At 38.8% G+C, this 16,572-nt stretch overlaps 1 protein-coding gene across 2 annotated transcripts in view; it reads left to right on the top strand.

The window, feature by feature from the left end:
- The window catches only part of LOC125902789 (cadherin-12-like), a 286,220-nt gene that overhangs the window by 13,980 nt on the left and 255,668 nt on the right, over positions 1–16,572 (top strand). For both annotated transcript variants that reach the window (XM_049599389.1, XM_049599391.1), the window contains exon 2: positions 6,322–6,945. In XM_049599389.1, coding sequence (XP_049455346.1) covers positions 6,640–6,945 — 306 coding nt within the window. In that variant the 5' untranslated portion in view covers positions 6,322–6,639. The remainder of the gene's footprint in view (positions 1–6,321; positions 6,946–16,572) is intronic.

The raw sequence follows: 16,572 nt of genomic DNA, 5'->3' as shown, positions 1-16,572 counted from the left end.
TGGGAAAGTGCTAACCTGAGTTTCATGTCATTTGGATACACCAGTGTGGAGATATGCAGCACTTCCTGTTTAGAATGAAATCTGCAGGAAGTTGTTATTTAATAACTTGAGTATTCTTTGGAATATCAAAATTCTTTTAATAACTTTTTGTCAGGAGAGTCCACAGATGCTGTGTGCGAAGTTTCATGCCAATCGGTGAAATTGCCTGGGAGGAGTTCGAAAAAGTAGGTTTGCGACATTTTGTGAATTTGTGGAAAAAAATGGTAGGCGGAAATGGGCGTGGCCTATACCACAAGATTCAGCACAAGTCGCTGAATGCATGGATATAAGGTTTGAATGTGCGACAAAGTATATGGGAGTTATGAGCCAAAACGCACTTTCCTTAATAATAGCACCACATAGTAGTGGAAATTCAAAACGACAATAGATTATAAAATTTGGCAGGACGCCTTCTGATGCTTCAGTTCATTTCTGTCAAAGTTAGACATCGCATGCTGGGGCAACTTGGCCTATCCTTGGGTTTAGAGCACGCCTCCAAGAGGCTTTTTTGTATGTCTCGGAGGGTTACGTAAGCCTGCCAAGTTTCATACATGTAGGTTAAACTAGCTTCAGGGGCTGTTACCGCAAACTTTTGTAGGGGGCGCTTTTGAGCCATTTTTTGGAACCCGCGAACGAGACCCTTAAAATATCAAATTTTTCACCAGTTCTGATATATCTGCAAAGTTTCATGAGTTTTCGGGTATGTTAAGCCTCCCAAAAAGGCAATTCATTTGGAGGAGGAAGAATAATAATAAAAAAATCCTTGCATTTCAGTAGGGTCCTCGCACCGCTAGGTGCTCGGGCCCTAATAATAGTAAACAGCACGATTACAATAGGGTCCTCAGGGACGACTTCGTCGTCGCTCGGGCCCTAATAAATCCTTGCATTTCAATAGGGTCCTCGCACCACTAGGTGCTCGGGCCCTAATAATAATAATAATAATAGACAGCGCGATTACAATAGGGTCCTCGGACGACTTTGTCGTCACTCAGGCCCTAATAATAATAATAATAAACGGCACAATTTCAATAGGGTCCTCCGCGGACAACTTCGTCGTTGCTCGGGCCCTAAAAATCTGAACAAAAACAACAGGTTCCCCAGCACCACTGGTCCTGGGAAACGCGTCTGCTTGCATACGCGCTCCCCAGGTCCCGCGGGCTTGGACCCCTAATAAATAATAATAAACAGCTCGATTACAGTAGGGTCCTACGGACGACTTCGTCGTCGCTCGGACCCTAATAATAATAATAATAATAATAATAATAATAATAGTAATTAATAATAATAAACAGCGTGATTACAATAGGGTCCTACGCGGATGACTCCGTCGTCACTCGGGCCCTAATAAATAACAATAAACAGCGTGATTACAATAGGGTCCTACGTACAGCGAAGTCGTTGGTCAGACCCTAATAAACAGCACAGTTTCAATAGGGTCCTACAGACAACTTGCAGTCGTTGCTTGGACCCTAATAAACAGCGCGATTTCAATAGGGTCCTACAGACAACTTGCAGCCGTCGTTTGGACCCTAATAAACAGTGCGATTTCAATAGGGTCCTACAGACGACAAAGTCATCGCTCTGACCCTAATAATAATAAACAGTGCAATTACAATAGGGTCCTACGGAAGAAGACATCGTCGCTCAGACCCTAATTTCAATAGAGTCCTCCGGACAACTTGCAGTTGTTGCTCGGTCCCTAATTTTGAATTTAATTAAATTTTTTTTTAATTTTATATACTTTATTAATCCCCGAGGGGAAATTCAATTTTCCACTCTGTTGTCAGTTACACACAGGTCCGAACACACACATGCACAAACTGGACCTATACATGCACTAAGTGGAGAGATGTCAGAGTGGGCTGTCCATGACAGGCGCTCTGAGCGGTTGGGGGTTTGGTGCCTTGCTCAGGGGCACCTCGGCAGTGCCCAGGAGGTGAAGTGGCACCTCTCCAGCTACCAGTCCACGCTCCATATTTTGGTCCGGACAGGAACTCCCTATGGACTGAGCTACTGCAGCCCAGCAATGGATAAAAAGTGAGCAATGGATTAAAATGAACATATTTAGTGCAAAGTGAAAATTGTATATGCAAATAAACAACAACAAGGGGGACAGTTCTCATAAACGTGTCCCTAAAGGTGCAGTTTATTGTGAGCAATGCTACTTATGTAGTCTGATGGCAGCAGGCAGGAAGGACCTGTGATAGCGTTCCTTCACACACTCTGGGTGAATCAGTCTATCGCTGAAGGAGCTCTCCAGAGCTTTTATCTCCTCCTGCAGGGGGTGGGAGTCATTAGTCCTCCTTTCTCCCACCACCTGCACAGAGTCCAGAGAGACTTAATACGGCCAAGAAGAGAAACTTCTCTGAGCTAGAAGCGGAAACTCTGACGTCTCAGGTCCAGTTTAACCAACTGGTTGTACTTAGCATCCTGCAACGAGACATCAGAGGAAGTCAAAAAAATGCAGTATGGAAAGAATTCACTGTTACGATCAACAGCGTTGTACTGGACAGTTGAATTTGAGGTTGGAATATTTAATTTATACATCCATGATATGTACCCATATAGTCTCTTCATATATTAATGATAATAGCCCATATATTAAATAATATTCATATTGTTATAATAGCTTATTTCTATAATTGAGGAGTGCATGGCTGTATGTATTGGGTCTGCCTCCATTTCAGGCATAACAAGATGCAGGAGACACAGACGCACCACCTGTGTCACAGTCTAACACCGCTAAAAATTTAATAACCCATAGGCTACAAGTATTTCAGTATTTACATTATTGTGTGGTTTATTTGTTTCTTTTTAATTAGGTTTTGATGATAATTGTTCAAAACATGCTTTGATTTGGGAGTGTTTAAAAATAAATAAATAAATAAATAAATACGAGCCAGGCACCCATGGTGTTCCAGTGATGTTCATCCTCCAGTCAGCCTGGAGTCAGCCCCACAGAGCTTGGCAACTACGAGTTGTGACAGAGAGCGCACGTCCATGTGGCTGCTATTTCAGTGATATAATGTGGCAAATACTTCAGTGCCAGTAAGAATATGATCCAATGACAATTCTCCAACTCAGCCAGATTTACAATGCTGCACCACATGTCCACGCACTTGTGCACACAAGTTAAGACCTGATGTGAGATTTGATCATCCCTCGGCTCATATCGACATTGATAAATGCTGAGCTATTTTTTCTGTCGTACATTTGTTTTATGAATGAGGGCCATTGCAACTCAACACTTTCTAAAGATGTCATTATATTTGATGTCCATACGCAATAAACATCCGTAAAAAGGTAATATCGATAGCTAATTTGTCATACCAGCAAAGCTGCTCTGACTTTCAAGATGTATTTTAATTTATGAATTATTGCAAGGATAACCCCGTATGTCTGGAGATGAATGTTTTAAAATGCAATGTGTCCTCATGGAATGGTTCGTATGATATCTTACAAAAATACAGACACAACTGTTTGTATGATATCCTACAAATTAGTGTCCCATGTATGACGCTACATTCTCATTGTTCAGTTATGTAGTTAAGGTAAAGTTGTGGAGGTAAGGTTAGGCAAGTAAAGTTACTGTGGTTAGGTTTAGGAAAAGAAACATGGTGAGGACATACCTTAAAATCAAAGTTCACACGGTTCTGAACATGCGACTCCAGGGGAAAATCCCAGGGGGAAGTTCTTCTTTTTTTTTTTCTTTTTAAGCAAACATTCTCTTCATTAGCTCCTGCATGTGCAAGTACCTTGCATCAGCTGTCACACTAATTCACCAAGGCTGCCAACCCTGCATGCTAAAGCCCTTTTCTAATTAGAACCCTGTGATCCAATCTGAGATCCCTGGTCCTTGGCCTGATGTGATGGTGAGACTGACTGCAGCAATGACAGCAGTCATTCACATTAAGTAAACACTTCACATCTCTTCTCAGATGTCTTGAATAAATTACCATAAGAGTAGGCATTGCGTCAAGTGTTCACTTACAGTAAATCATAAAACAGGTGAATGTTTCCTCCTCAGCTGTTATGAGGTTGAAGCACTGATCTACCTGTGTTTATTGGATAAAATCAAGCTTTTGATAAAAGTGGGAACATTTTGATCATATTTTGGTCATCAGGCTGGGACTCCAACATCACAGGTTTATAATTAATTTTGATTAAGCAAAAAGTTTGATTATTTTTATGTACTGGTTATAAAGCCTGGCGGTTGCTCAGGGAATGATAGCTGCCATAAAGTCATTCCATTCTCATTCCAAAGTCATCAAATACCGCCGCTTTGTTAGCGATTTTGGTGTCAGACGCTGATGCCAAAAAGCCACCGCGTGCCATGAGTTTGTAACGTGACCGGACAGAACTTTTCGTGGTGTTATGATAAGCCGCCGGTTGGCTGGACAGCACCTGTTGCAACAATATGCTATACAGCTGGACAGTGACAGGTTGACACACTGCTGGTAATGACTTGATATAAGTGACTAAAAAGTCCTTGCCTGGTGTTCACTCCCCATATAAATGTAGAGCCAAACCATGATGTTTTTTTCCAAACCTAACCAGGTGCTTTTATTGACATCCAAGCAGTGGTTGCAGTGTCAACAGCAGATGCAGTAGGACACCTAGTGCATAGTATGTGTGTGTGTAAGAAAGTCCACTGACAAACTGGCAATATGTGATGAAATGGAATGAGAATGTGTTGATAAAGACCCTACTCTACTCTGTTAAAGCAGATTAAACACCACTGAGCCACAAAGTACATATAGTGAAAGAGGAGAGCAGTAACAGTTTATTAAATGACAGCTGGCAGTAGTGAGAGATATAAGCAGTAGTGAGAGATATAAGAATGTCTGCTTCGCAGTTCAGAAATGGTTGTTCTGAACCTAACAGTATTTCAGTGACATTCTATAAATTACTGACACCTCACACTGAACAAAATATTATCAGAAATCAGCAGGTTATATATTTCATTAATGCAGAGTCATTCAGCTGTAAAACAAACAAATATTTATAAATATTATATATATATATATATATATATATATATATATATATATGTATGTATATATGTATGTATATATATAGATAGATAGATAGATAGATAGATAGATAGATAAATAGATAGATAGATAGATAGATTGTTGGGAACATAATTTTAGGTCTTACACGGCGGCACCAAGTATGTTGGGGTCAATTGGCTATCAGAAATAATTAATAATTATGTAAAATAATGTGACTTAATTAATATTAAATCACCTCGTGGGGCACCATTCCCGTAAAGGGAAAATAGTAGCCAGTTAAAGATATCAGTCTCATAAAATATGCTAAACTATTAATTTGGAGTTTTGATTAATAATTAAATCAATGACAACAACTAAAATTAACAGTAACGCCTGAAGGATTTCGGAGTTCTTGATGCAGCAGAGGTTGACTATTCATTCACTCTTGTGCAACATTAAACAGACAGCAAATTCTAACTAACTATATACAACCTTAGTGTGTATGTGTGTGTGTGTGTGTGTGTGTGTGAGAGAGAGAGAGAGAGAGAGAGAGAGAGAGAGAGAGAGAGAGAGAGATATGCCCCATGGCCTAGGGCCCGGCCACCAGACGCTCGCTGGCGAGCTCTCCCCCCGGGTCTGGCTCCAGGAGGAGGCCCCGCTGTCCCCATACCAGTGGAAGTGGTGGAAATGAGTTTCCTCCGTGGGGTGGCTGGGCTCAGCCTTAGAGATAGGGTGAGGAGCTTGGACATCTGGAGGGAGCTCGGAGTAGAGCCGCTGCTCCATCACATCGAAAGGGGTCAGTTGAGGTGGTTCGGGCATCTGACTAGGATGCCTCCTGGGCGCCACCCGCTGGATGTGTCCCAGGCATGTCCCACTGGTGGGAGGTCCCGGGGCAGACTCAGAACACGCTGGAGGGATTACATATCTCGTCTGGCCTGGGAACACCTTGGGGTCCCCCAGGAGGAGCTGGAAAGTGTTGCCGGGGAGAGGGATGTCTGGGGTGCTTTGCTTGGCCCTTATGCCCCCATGACCCGGCCCCGGATGGATGGATGGATGGATATTTATATATATATATATATATGTGTACATATATATATATATATGTGTACATATATATATATATATATATATACACTCCGGCTTCCTCCCACAGTCCAAAGACATGCGGGTTGGGGATAGGTTAATTGGTGACTCTAAATTGTCCGTAGGTGTGAATGTGAGTGTGAATCGTTGTCTGTTTCTATGTGTTAGCCCTGCTCAGCATTGTTATTTTTATCTTTTCCTCCAGGTGTCTAAGCTGAGGACAGTTGTGAAGAGAAGACAAGGTGATCATCTCGGTTTGTCTGCAGTCAAACTCCAGATATCACCTGGATATCCCAAAAACAGACCAAAGACTTTTTACTCTCAACACAAGCCCTTTGACTTCAGCAGTGACAGCACATTAACAGATTTCTCTCATTGCCTTGGATCTTACTGGAATTTAAACACTTTGTCATATTCTTACCTGCAGGGAGAATACAGTTTTGGATGCATATTAATTTCCAATTTGGAAATAGCCATTTTTGTAAACCTTCTATAAGTTTTCCTTTAACAGCGATACTCCCTGATGATCACAGGGGAATATGTCATTCTGTTTCTGGTGGGCTCCTGTTTCCTGTTGGACTACAGCTCCCAAATCCCTCTGCAGGCTCAACTCCAGAGCAGAACTAAGGCTGGAGTGATGTCAGCCAGGGGAGGGACAAGAGGTAACACTGTGAGGTCTTCTTTGGGAGAAGGGACATCATTAGAAGGCAGGACGAGGCTAAGGAGACATGGGAGGTCGAGGGTCCAGCGTATGAAAAGAGGATGGGTGTGGAACCAGTTCTTTGTCCTGGAGGAGTACATGGGATCTGAACCACAGTATGTTGGAAAGGTAAGTATATATTCTACACATTTCACCTTCAGAGTTTTTCTACCAGTGTCTACTTAGGTGCAACTTTAAAAGTGAAGGGCCATTTAAAAGGTCACTTAAAAGGATACAGACATCTAGTATTTAACATGACAAACTAAGTTAAGTAGTAAATACAGTAGGATCATAAATTTAAATTAAGTGAACTTGCACACAAAAAGCCCAATCAAAACTGAAGAGTTGCTGTTGCTAGTTGGTCTTAACTATGTGACAATCCTCTCCCTGCAGGACACTTCTGCATGCAGGCTGATGGCAGGCAGTCACTCTTTTATTCTCCCCTGGCTTCCATCATCTTGGTTTTGCTATGTTTGTTTGTCTTTAGTGTGATTGCTATTTTGGTTAAAGGGATAGTGCACCCAAAAATGAAAATTCAGCCATTATCTAGTCACCCTCATGCCAAGGGAGTCCTCACTACACTTGCAGAGATCCGAGGGGGGAGTGGGTAGCAGCACAACTGCACACCTAATGGCAGACAGCGCCCCAGATTACTGCTCTTCCGTAGTGTTCAAATGATGTTTTTCCAAACAACTTTTTATGTCTGGGCTTCAGGACACTTGGATCACTACGGACTAAGTGATATGGAGGTATTTTGTGGTTTCAATTATGTGTTCTTGGACATTTTAATCTGGGGCGCCGTCAGCCATTAGGTGTGCAGTTGTGCTGCTACCCACTCCCCCCTTGGATCTCTGCAAGTGTTGTGAGGACTCTAAAACTTCACCAGAGCCTCCCTTGGCATGAGGGAGAGTAGATAATGGCTGAATTTTCATTTTTGGGTGCACTATCCCTTTATTACCTTAATTTTAAAGGTAAAGTGATAGGAGTAGCTAAAAAAAGTTGAAAGGGGTCAAATGAGTATTAATGAAGTTGTAATGTTGAATGATACCAATACTTTTGAATATTTCAAGGTTCTTGAAAAGCTGCCGCTACACTGCAATGCTGCCTTAAATGTGTAAGAAGAAGGTGAAGTAGGAGTAGTTGGAAATGTGTGAAAAGGTTTAATTAGTTTGGATGTCATTGAAAAGTTGAATGACACCAATACTGTGGAATGTTTCAAGACTCTTGAAAAGCTCATGCTACACTGCAATGCTGCCTTAAATGTGTAAGAATGAGGTGAAGTATTAGAAATAGGTAAAAGAGTGGAAATGGGTCCAATTAGTGTGTGTGACTAACTGCATTCTTGAGCTCAGGCTGCCATGCCAAGCTAATGTTACCATGTTGACTCCTGTCTGAGGCAGTTAGTCTCATAGAGATTTAAGAGAGGTGTATCTCTCAAACTGTTGGCATTTCTTCAAAAACAATAACTCAAATCATTATAATCTGTAGACCCTGAGAGACAGGACAACCTGGGGAATAAGTAGTGTGAAATTTGTGTCTGTAGTCTGAAAATGTGAGCATGGTGGCAGGTTAGAAAACTGGCATGATCTTCTGTCCTCTAGAGATTTCTGGTCTCACTTAACATGAAGTTCAATGCGTCAGTGGAGTTTCTCTCACTTTCAGGCTCACTGTGCCAAATGTGTACGTTTGATTGCTTCCAAAGTAAAATTGATGGAATACAAAAGGACACAAAAGGACATGTTATTTATTTTAACAGAGGCAGTTCGGTCCTGAAGGTATGAGGCAAACCACTGAAGAGCCTGTCCCTGAAAGTCAACAACATGTTCAAGGTGATGCAGGAGAATGGAATGATCGACTGTATCGAATGCTGTTGAGAGATCTAAAAGAATTAAAACAGTGCAATTTCCTGAATCTAAAAACAAGGACAGGTCATTTGTTATCCTCAAAAGAGCAGACTCTGTACTATGGTGTTTCCTAAAACCAGACTGAAATGTATTCAGCATGACGGAGCTATCTAAGAAGTTGCTGAGTTGTGAAAAAACTACCTTTTCAAGAATTTTGAGTATAAAGAGAGCTTTGAAATCGGATGGTCATTGTGGAGAACAGATGAATCTAAGTTGGGTTTTTTGAGTAGAGGGTGAATGACAGCATGTTTAAAGCAAGCAGGGACAGAGCCATTTACCAGAGAACTATTGATTATTGATAGAATATTGTGTCCAATAGTGTTCAGGGTTTCCTTAAGTAGGCGTGAAGGAATAATGTCTAAGGGACATGTGCTAGGGTTCATATTATGTGACACTATATGTGTCAAAGAGGAGAGAGAGATTGGTGCAAATTTGTTGAGAGCTGATGAACACAGGCTTAAGCTTGATGGATCATAAGAGGGTGGTGAGATCTGGACTCGTATATTGTCAATTTTGCTGATGAAAAATTTGAAGAAATTTTTCACAAATTTCTGGTGTTGTTTCATGGCAGGTTGTGACTGTGGGGTTAAGAATTGTGTTAATTGTTTTAAATAAAACTTTAGGTCTCTGTGCATGTTTAAGGATGATACCAGAAAAATATTTGGTTCTCTCGGCTTTGACACAGAGTTGATATTTAGCCAAACAGTTTCTCAGATGTTGGTAGGACACTTGGAGTTTATCTTTTTTCCACTTACGCTCTGCTCTTCTGCTTTCCTGTCTGGCCGCACGAGTTGTGGAGTTAAACCAGGGCTGAGTTCTAATCTTAGTTTTTCTGATTTTGTAGGGGGCAATTGAATTAAGAATATTGGTGCGAGTGTAATTGAATACAGTGACCAGTTCTTCCGTGTCCAGACCTGCAGGGGGAGCTTTAGTAAGAGCAGAGGAGAAGGCATCAGAAAACTGTTTGGCAGTGTGAGGGGTAATAGACCTGCAGTAGTTTCCTGGCAGACTGGGTTTAGGAGTCTGGGAGGGAAGAGAGGTGGAAAACATAACGGGCCAGTGATCAGATAAACTGACATTGTTTATCTGAACATTGGGAACTGCAATGCCAAGAGTTAAAATAAGGCCACCTACTGCAGCAACAGCAGGGGGGTGGGCATTCTGATTCACAAAAGGATACCTTTTTCCCTAACAGCAGCCCATAAAGACCAAGAAGGTCGATTTCTGGTGTTGGTTTGTAATTTATATGGTGAGAGGTTCACATTAATTTCATTATATATATCTCCAGGAGCAAATTTAATTTTTCTGGATAAAATTCAAAATATCCTAGATACCTATGAGACAGGGAGTATAATTGTGGGAGGCGACTTCAATAATACTTTTGATAAGCTTGACCGACAGAGTCATAAAAAGGGGGGCTTCAGAGACCCTCCAAAAAAATTGAAAGACTTTTTATTGACAAATAGATTGGAAGATACATGGAGAATATTATTTCCAACAACAAAGGATTACACATACTATTCCAAGTGTAAAAACAGTTATTCAAGGATTGATTATATTTTTATCTCAAAAGCGGCTTTAGAAAATGTATTGAGTTCAATTCATTTATGAAATTGTTATTTCAGACCATTCCCCTGTATCCTGTCTAATTGTGCCGACGGAAAATAAAAAGAGTAATCGCATATGGAGAATGAACAGAGCACATTTATTTGATGCAGAGTTTGTGAAATATGTTAATGAAAAAATTGATAGCTTTATTAACATAAATGTAAATAATGGACAACAGGATACACCATCCCCTGATATAATTTGGGATACGTTTGAAGCCTACATGAAAGGAATGATAATTTCATTTTCGTCAAAGAAGAAAAATGATTTAGATTCCCAAATTAAAGATAAAGAAAGAGAAATTAAGACATTGGAATCATGTCATAAAAAGTCTTTAGAACTGGGGGACAAATTGGCCAAAGCAAAACAAGAGTATGAACTTTTACTTTCAAAAAGAGCCAATAACTATAGATTTAATTCAAATAAAGCATTTTATTTAATGACAAATAAATCTAGTAAACATTTAGCATCACTTGTAAAGAGAATACAGTCTAGACCAACAATAATTCTCAGAGACAATGAGTCAGATGCACTCATTAGAAACAATAAACTTATCAATAGTACTTTTAAATCGTTCTATGAGATGCTGTACAAATCTGAACAAGGCAATTTAAGCGATCCAAATTCCTTCTTAGATAGAATCCATTTAAAACAACTCTCAGAGGATAAAAGGGAAATTTTAAGTTCAGAGATTACCGGAGCTGAAATATTACAAACAATTAAAACATTTTCACTAAAAAAAGCACCAAATATGGATGGTTTTCCAATTGAATTTTATTCGACATTCTGGAGTAAACTGGCTCCAATATTCATTCAAATAACCAGACATATGTCAGAAAACCAGGTATTGCCCAAATCTATGTATCAGGCAATTAGCTCAGTTATACTGAAACCAGGAAAATCTGGGGAATCAACCGCTGATTACAGACCTATTAGTTTGATCAACTGTGATAATAAGATATTAACTAAACTCATGAGCAACAGACTTTCAAAGATCCTACCAGACTTGATACATAAAAACCAAACAGGTTTTTATTAAAAACAGGCGCCTGCAGACAAATACAAGAACTTGTTTTGGTATCATTCAGCATGTTAAAAAACACAATTTAAATTTGACTGTTATGGCGGTTGACGCTGAAAAAGCGTCTGACCGCCTCGAGTGGCCTTTTCTTTTTAAAGTCTTGGAAAAATTTAATTTCCCAGGGGAATTCCTCAATTTTGTGAGACTTGTGTATAAATTCCCTAAAGCTAGAATTTTTACCAACAGTGTTCTTTCAGAGGAATTTACTTTGGAGAGGGGTACAAGACAAGGTTGTCCTCTGTCCCCACTTCTCTTTGCTTTAGCAATGGAACCTCTGGCAGAGAGAATTAGACAAGATCAGCAAATCACTGGTATCACTATAGGAGAAGAACAATACAAACTGAATTTATTTGCTTATGATCTTTTGATGTACTTAAATAATTTCGATGAATCTATTCAACCTTTGCTTACAATATTTAATGAATATTCAATGGTGTCAGGCTATAAGATTAATTTAGGAAAAACAGAAGTAATGGCAGTAGGAAAATCCAAAAATACAGTAAATACGCTACGACAGGCATTTAAATGGACTTCTAAAATTAAGTATTTGGGATGTAATATTAATATTAGTAAGAAACAGATATACAACGATAATTATATTCCACTACTTAACAGCATGCAATCCAAAATGAATAAATGGTCAAATCTTCCGTTAAATATCACTGGAAGAATAAATTTATTTAAAATGATGTGGCTTCCAAAATTTCTTTTTCTTTTTTCTACAGTTCCTGTAGCACCACCAAAAAATTTCTTTAAAAAAGTATATTCCATTATTTCAGAATTCATCTGGGAAAAGAAAACTCCAAGAATAAAAAGAAAAGTTTTACATATATCAAAAAGTATGGATCCAGGTTGAAAAAGCTCAGGTCTGTCCTCAAAACCTGTTTTCCTATTTGTTTTCCAAAATTGAAAAAAATACCTCTGCCAATTTATGGTTAGAAATTTAGCAGCATCATGGAGAAAGATGAAGAGTCTTTTAAGGGAATCTATAACACTGCCGAAGCAAACTTTATTGTGGAATAACCCTTGGATAACTCTCCAGAATAAAGTGTTAAATTGGTCTACATGGCGGGAAAGAGGTATAGAAACAGTTGAAAATTTAATGAACGGTAATAAATTTATTTCCTGGACTGACTTTAAAAGCAGATATGATCAATCTAATGGGGAATTTTTCAGGTACATGCAGCTGAGGAGCTTATTCCAAAGTTTTGATTTAGAATTTTCAGGACAACATAGTGAACTAGAAAAACTTATATTCCATTCTGAAACATGTCACAGATTGACAGGCAAAGTCTATAAAATTTTGCAGAAGTCATATTTAGTTGATAATTTGTTGAAATCTAGAACTTGTTTATGGAACCAGGATTTAGGAAGGGAGGATATAAATTCCAAGTGGGAACAATGTTGGAATATAACAAGAGATATTACAGTCAATGAAAATTTACGCTTGATTCAGTATAAAATAATGTATAGAATATATTGTACCAGGGATAAAATGCATAAGTATGATGGAAAGGTTTCAAATAACTGCTTAAAGTGTGGAACCCCAGACTCTCTGGTTCATGCGTTCTGGGAATGTTATAAAGTTCAGAAGATTTGGTTGGAAATAGAGAATTGGCTATCTGAGGCTCTTGGTACGAAGCTTCATTTCCATCCATCGCTTTGTATTTTGCAAGATGTTTCAAATAATAATATGTATTTTCCACAAAAATGGATCATTCTTTTCTCATCTTTGATATCAAAGAAACTAATTCTACAACATTGGAAATTTACATATCCTCCCTCTCTTAGTCACTGGAAAAATGAACTGTCTTTTTATTTGAACATGGAAAAGCTTATAGCCACTGAAAAAAATAAAGTGACTCAATTTGAAAACATATGGGGAAAAGTATTACAAGTGTTGAGTTCATAAAGTTGTATGTTTAACAAATGTGTTTAACTAATATAGTATTCTGGTTCTTCCCACGGTTTGGGTATGAATTATCTGTGCTGATGTTATATTTAATTTATTCAGTAGGATAAATAAATAGCATGGCTTAAAACAAGGGACATCTATTAAACTGTTTAACATGAGTAAATTTAATTCGCTGGATGATAGAGATTAATGTAATGATAAAGGACATGAAATTAGAAGGTTGAGCTTGTTTGTTTTTGCTGTGGTTCTGTTATAAATTTGTGTTGTGTTTTTATTTATTTTTTTGTGTAATTGTTTTGTTTGGTGTTGTTTGTGTCTGGGTTTTTGTTTGTTCTTTCGTTCGTTTGTTTTCTCGTTTTGGATGTTTTTATTATAATCGTGTATCGTGTATCAACCGTGAAATTTTTGTTGTTTGAGAAATGAAAATAAAATAATTATATATATAAAAAAAATAAGGTCAAGAGCATGACCTTGTACATGAGTAGGGCTCTTGACTAACTGAGTAAGATAGCCATCAGGCTTTATAATTCTTTGACATATAATAGATGAGCTGGCAGAAAATTGAATTTCCCCTTGGGGATGAATAAAGTTATTCTTATTAAATTTAAGATAATGTTTAACACTTTAAAAATATTAAGATTGATTTTAGTTTTCAGGTCCTATACATGGGAAGGACATCACAGCAGCTCCTTTGCCTCTCCAATATGTACATTTTTGGAATGATGATGGTTGCCAGCAAAAAAGCAATCACGTAATAAAGGTTTAATCAAGAACCACCCACTTTTACTGGTTGTTCAAATGTGATGCCTGAAATTTTTGTTATGTAAAAATTAACCTTTGAATTGAGACTCAAGACAGCCTTATTTAAAAAAGTTGGAAAGAATGGATTGGATTTATTAAGCCATATATAATAGATTTTAAGTAAGTGCTGGCGGCTGTACTGAATAATAGAGTGCACTGTTGTTGATTTTTTGCATGATGTTAACTCTATGCACTGTCATGCCATGGGCTCTTGGTGGTGATGCCTTCAATAGGTGGTTATAGATGTATGTAAAATGCCCAAACCAGATATTTCAAGAGGTGCTGTGATGCACTGCGATACTGCCAAAACCCAAAGAAATGTTGTGATGCAGTAGTTTGATCATATCGCCCATTACTGCTGTAACTACCCCTGGTGACCTGCTACACTTGGACCCTAGGGTCTAACAAAACATTAACATAGCAAGGCAAGCCAGTCGCTAATGCCCTTGGTTCAAAAGAAAAACAACCAATGCTTTGAGATGGCTGTCAGAGGTGGCAGAGGCATGAACATGTTTTCACGTCTCATGTGTAACAGGTGGTGTGTTCCATGCTTTATTAGGGGCCGGGCAGCCTAAGCTGCCAGGACACTATTGTTTTGCTGCATGTTCTTCTTCTTCCGAGGAAATCATACTTCCCATGTGCGAAAAATCACCAAACTTTGCACAAAGGTCCAGTCCCATGCCAGATTGCCTCAACTGCAAAAACAGGCCAATAGTCCTGATGGTGGCGCTACAGCAAGCTTCTAAATTTCAAAATTTTGAAAATTCACAACAAATCAACCATATGTGCCACAGATTTGCAACTTTCACCAAAATGTAGCCCCAGTACTGAAGAAATGTTTGTACATTTAAACCTAATGCAAATTATGAAGTCCATCACTCTGTTTTGGTTTTTTTTTTTTTCAAAAACTGTAAAACTAAAAACCTGTCTCCTCCCACAATTTTTGCTCAATTGACACCAAACTTGCTACAGAGCATCTTCAGACTGTCCTACACAAACAATCCACACAGATTTTTGATTTATCAAAAACTGAGCCTACAGTGCATCAAAATGTTTGACTGTAAACAGTATTGTAAACATATACTTGCAAATTCTTGCAAAATACATTTTCAATGTTATTAAAAAAAAGACAAGATTTTGGAGTCATGGTAGATGATGTTTGGAAAATATCAGAATTTTATCTCAAAGACCGATTTTTTTTACAGCATTTTGAATTTTTGAAATTCTGTTTGCCAATTAGCTCAGTGAGATAGAGGATGGTTCTTGGTGTTGAAGATTGTGAGTTCAAGCCTCAGCTCGTGCAACATTTCCATATGAGAAATCTACCCAAAGGTCCAGTCCCATGCCAGATGTCCTTAACTGGAAACACAAGACAATAGTCCTGATGATACAGCAAGCCTCTAAATTTCAAAACTTTGAAAATTCATAACAAATCAACCGTATGTGCTACAGCTTTGGAACTTTCACTTTGAAATTTGCTTTTCCATGGCATGGATGGCTACTGTCTGGCACCCTGATGCTTGGCTTAGTCAATCTGTGAAGCCACACATGAACTGTCACTTGCCAATTAGCTCAGTGAGATAGAAGATGGACCTCAGTCTCAGAAGTTGTGAGTTCAAGCCTCAGCTAAGGCAGAACAGACATTCTAATGTGAAAATCCTATGTTCAGGCATCATGCTATGTGGATTAGAGACTACCAAGGTTAAAATAATTATGATCCAGGCAGTTTTGTGGAGAGACAAATACTCTTTATCAACACTTTTCCCTGTTATCCCTTGTCTCTTTTCCCTGTTTATTTGGCTTAGCTATCAGTCAATATGCAGAGTCTATCCAATAGCTACTTTTACATTTTAAAAAATGTTTTCATCTTTGTCACCATGGATAATGTTTAGCTTTATGTTAGATCAGGCCAGTTTGTTCATAATTGCTAGCAGTTAATGTTATTCTTACTTTCTTGTTCTTGAGTTTTTTCTTTCCTTTGTATATTATGAGTCTGATCACTTCAGCCACTCATCCACAATTTGAAGGGCATGCCATAATTATATGATGTAACTTCTATGTTGTGATATGCTTGGTTTTAGTGTGTGTGTGTTGCTCAGAATTGCCTAATTTTACCTAAAATTGCCCGGCCCCGACCATTGCTGCACAGCAGCTATAATTTCCTAACTGCTCTGGGTAAGAGTATTACCGTACTATTAGCTAACTGTTACCATTGGTGAATGCTGGTTCCAGTTCAGTACCGGAAGTCACCTTCATAATTATGCAATGTATCATGGGGGCTAGGAATAAGGTGAATAGTCTTGCAACTAGACCAGGTGACATAGATCTCCCCGGTGACCCAGCTACTCCCACAAGGCTCCTGCAGGGAGAGTTCAAAGAGTCCTGCAAGAGTGCTGTTAAAGCAGTCAGACTCCTGCTATGATTATGTCATTCTATTAACAGACTGC

The sequence above is a fragment of the Epinephelus fuscoguttatus genome, linkage group LG15 (assembly GCF_011397635.1).
Source record: "Epinephelus fuscoguttatus linkage group LG15, E.fuscoguttatus.final_Chr_v1".
In the NCBI taxonomy this organism is placed as follows: Eukaryota; Metazoa; Chordata; class Actinopteri; order Perciformes; family Serranidae; genus Epinephelus; species Epinephelus fuscoguttatus.
The sequence above is the reverse complement of the archived record's forward strand: the minus strand, read 5'-3'. Positions and strand labels throughout refer to the sequence as shown.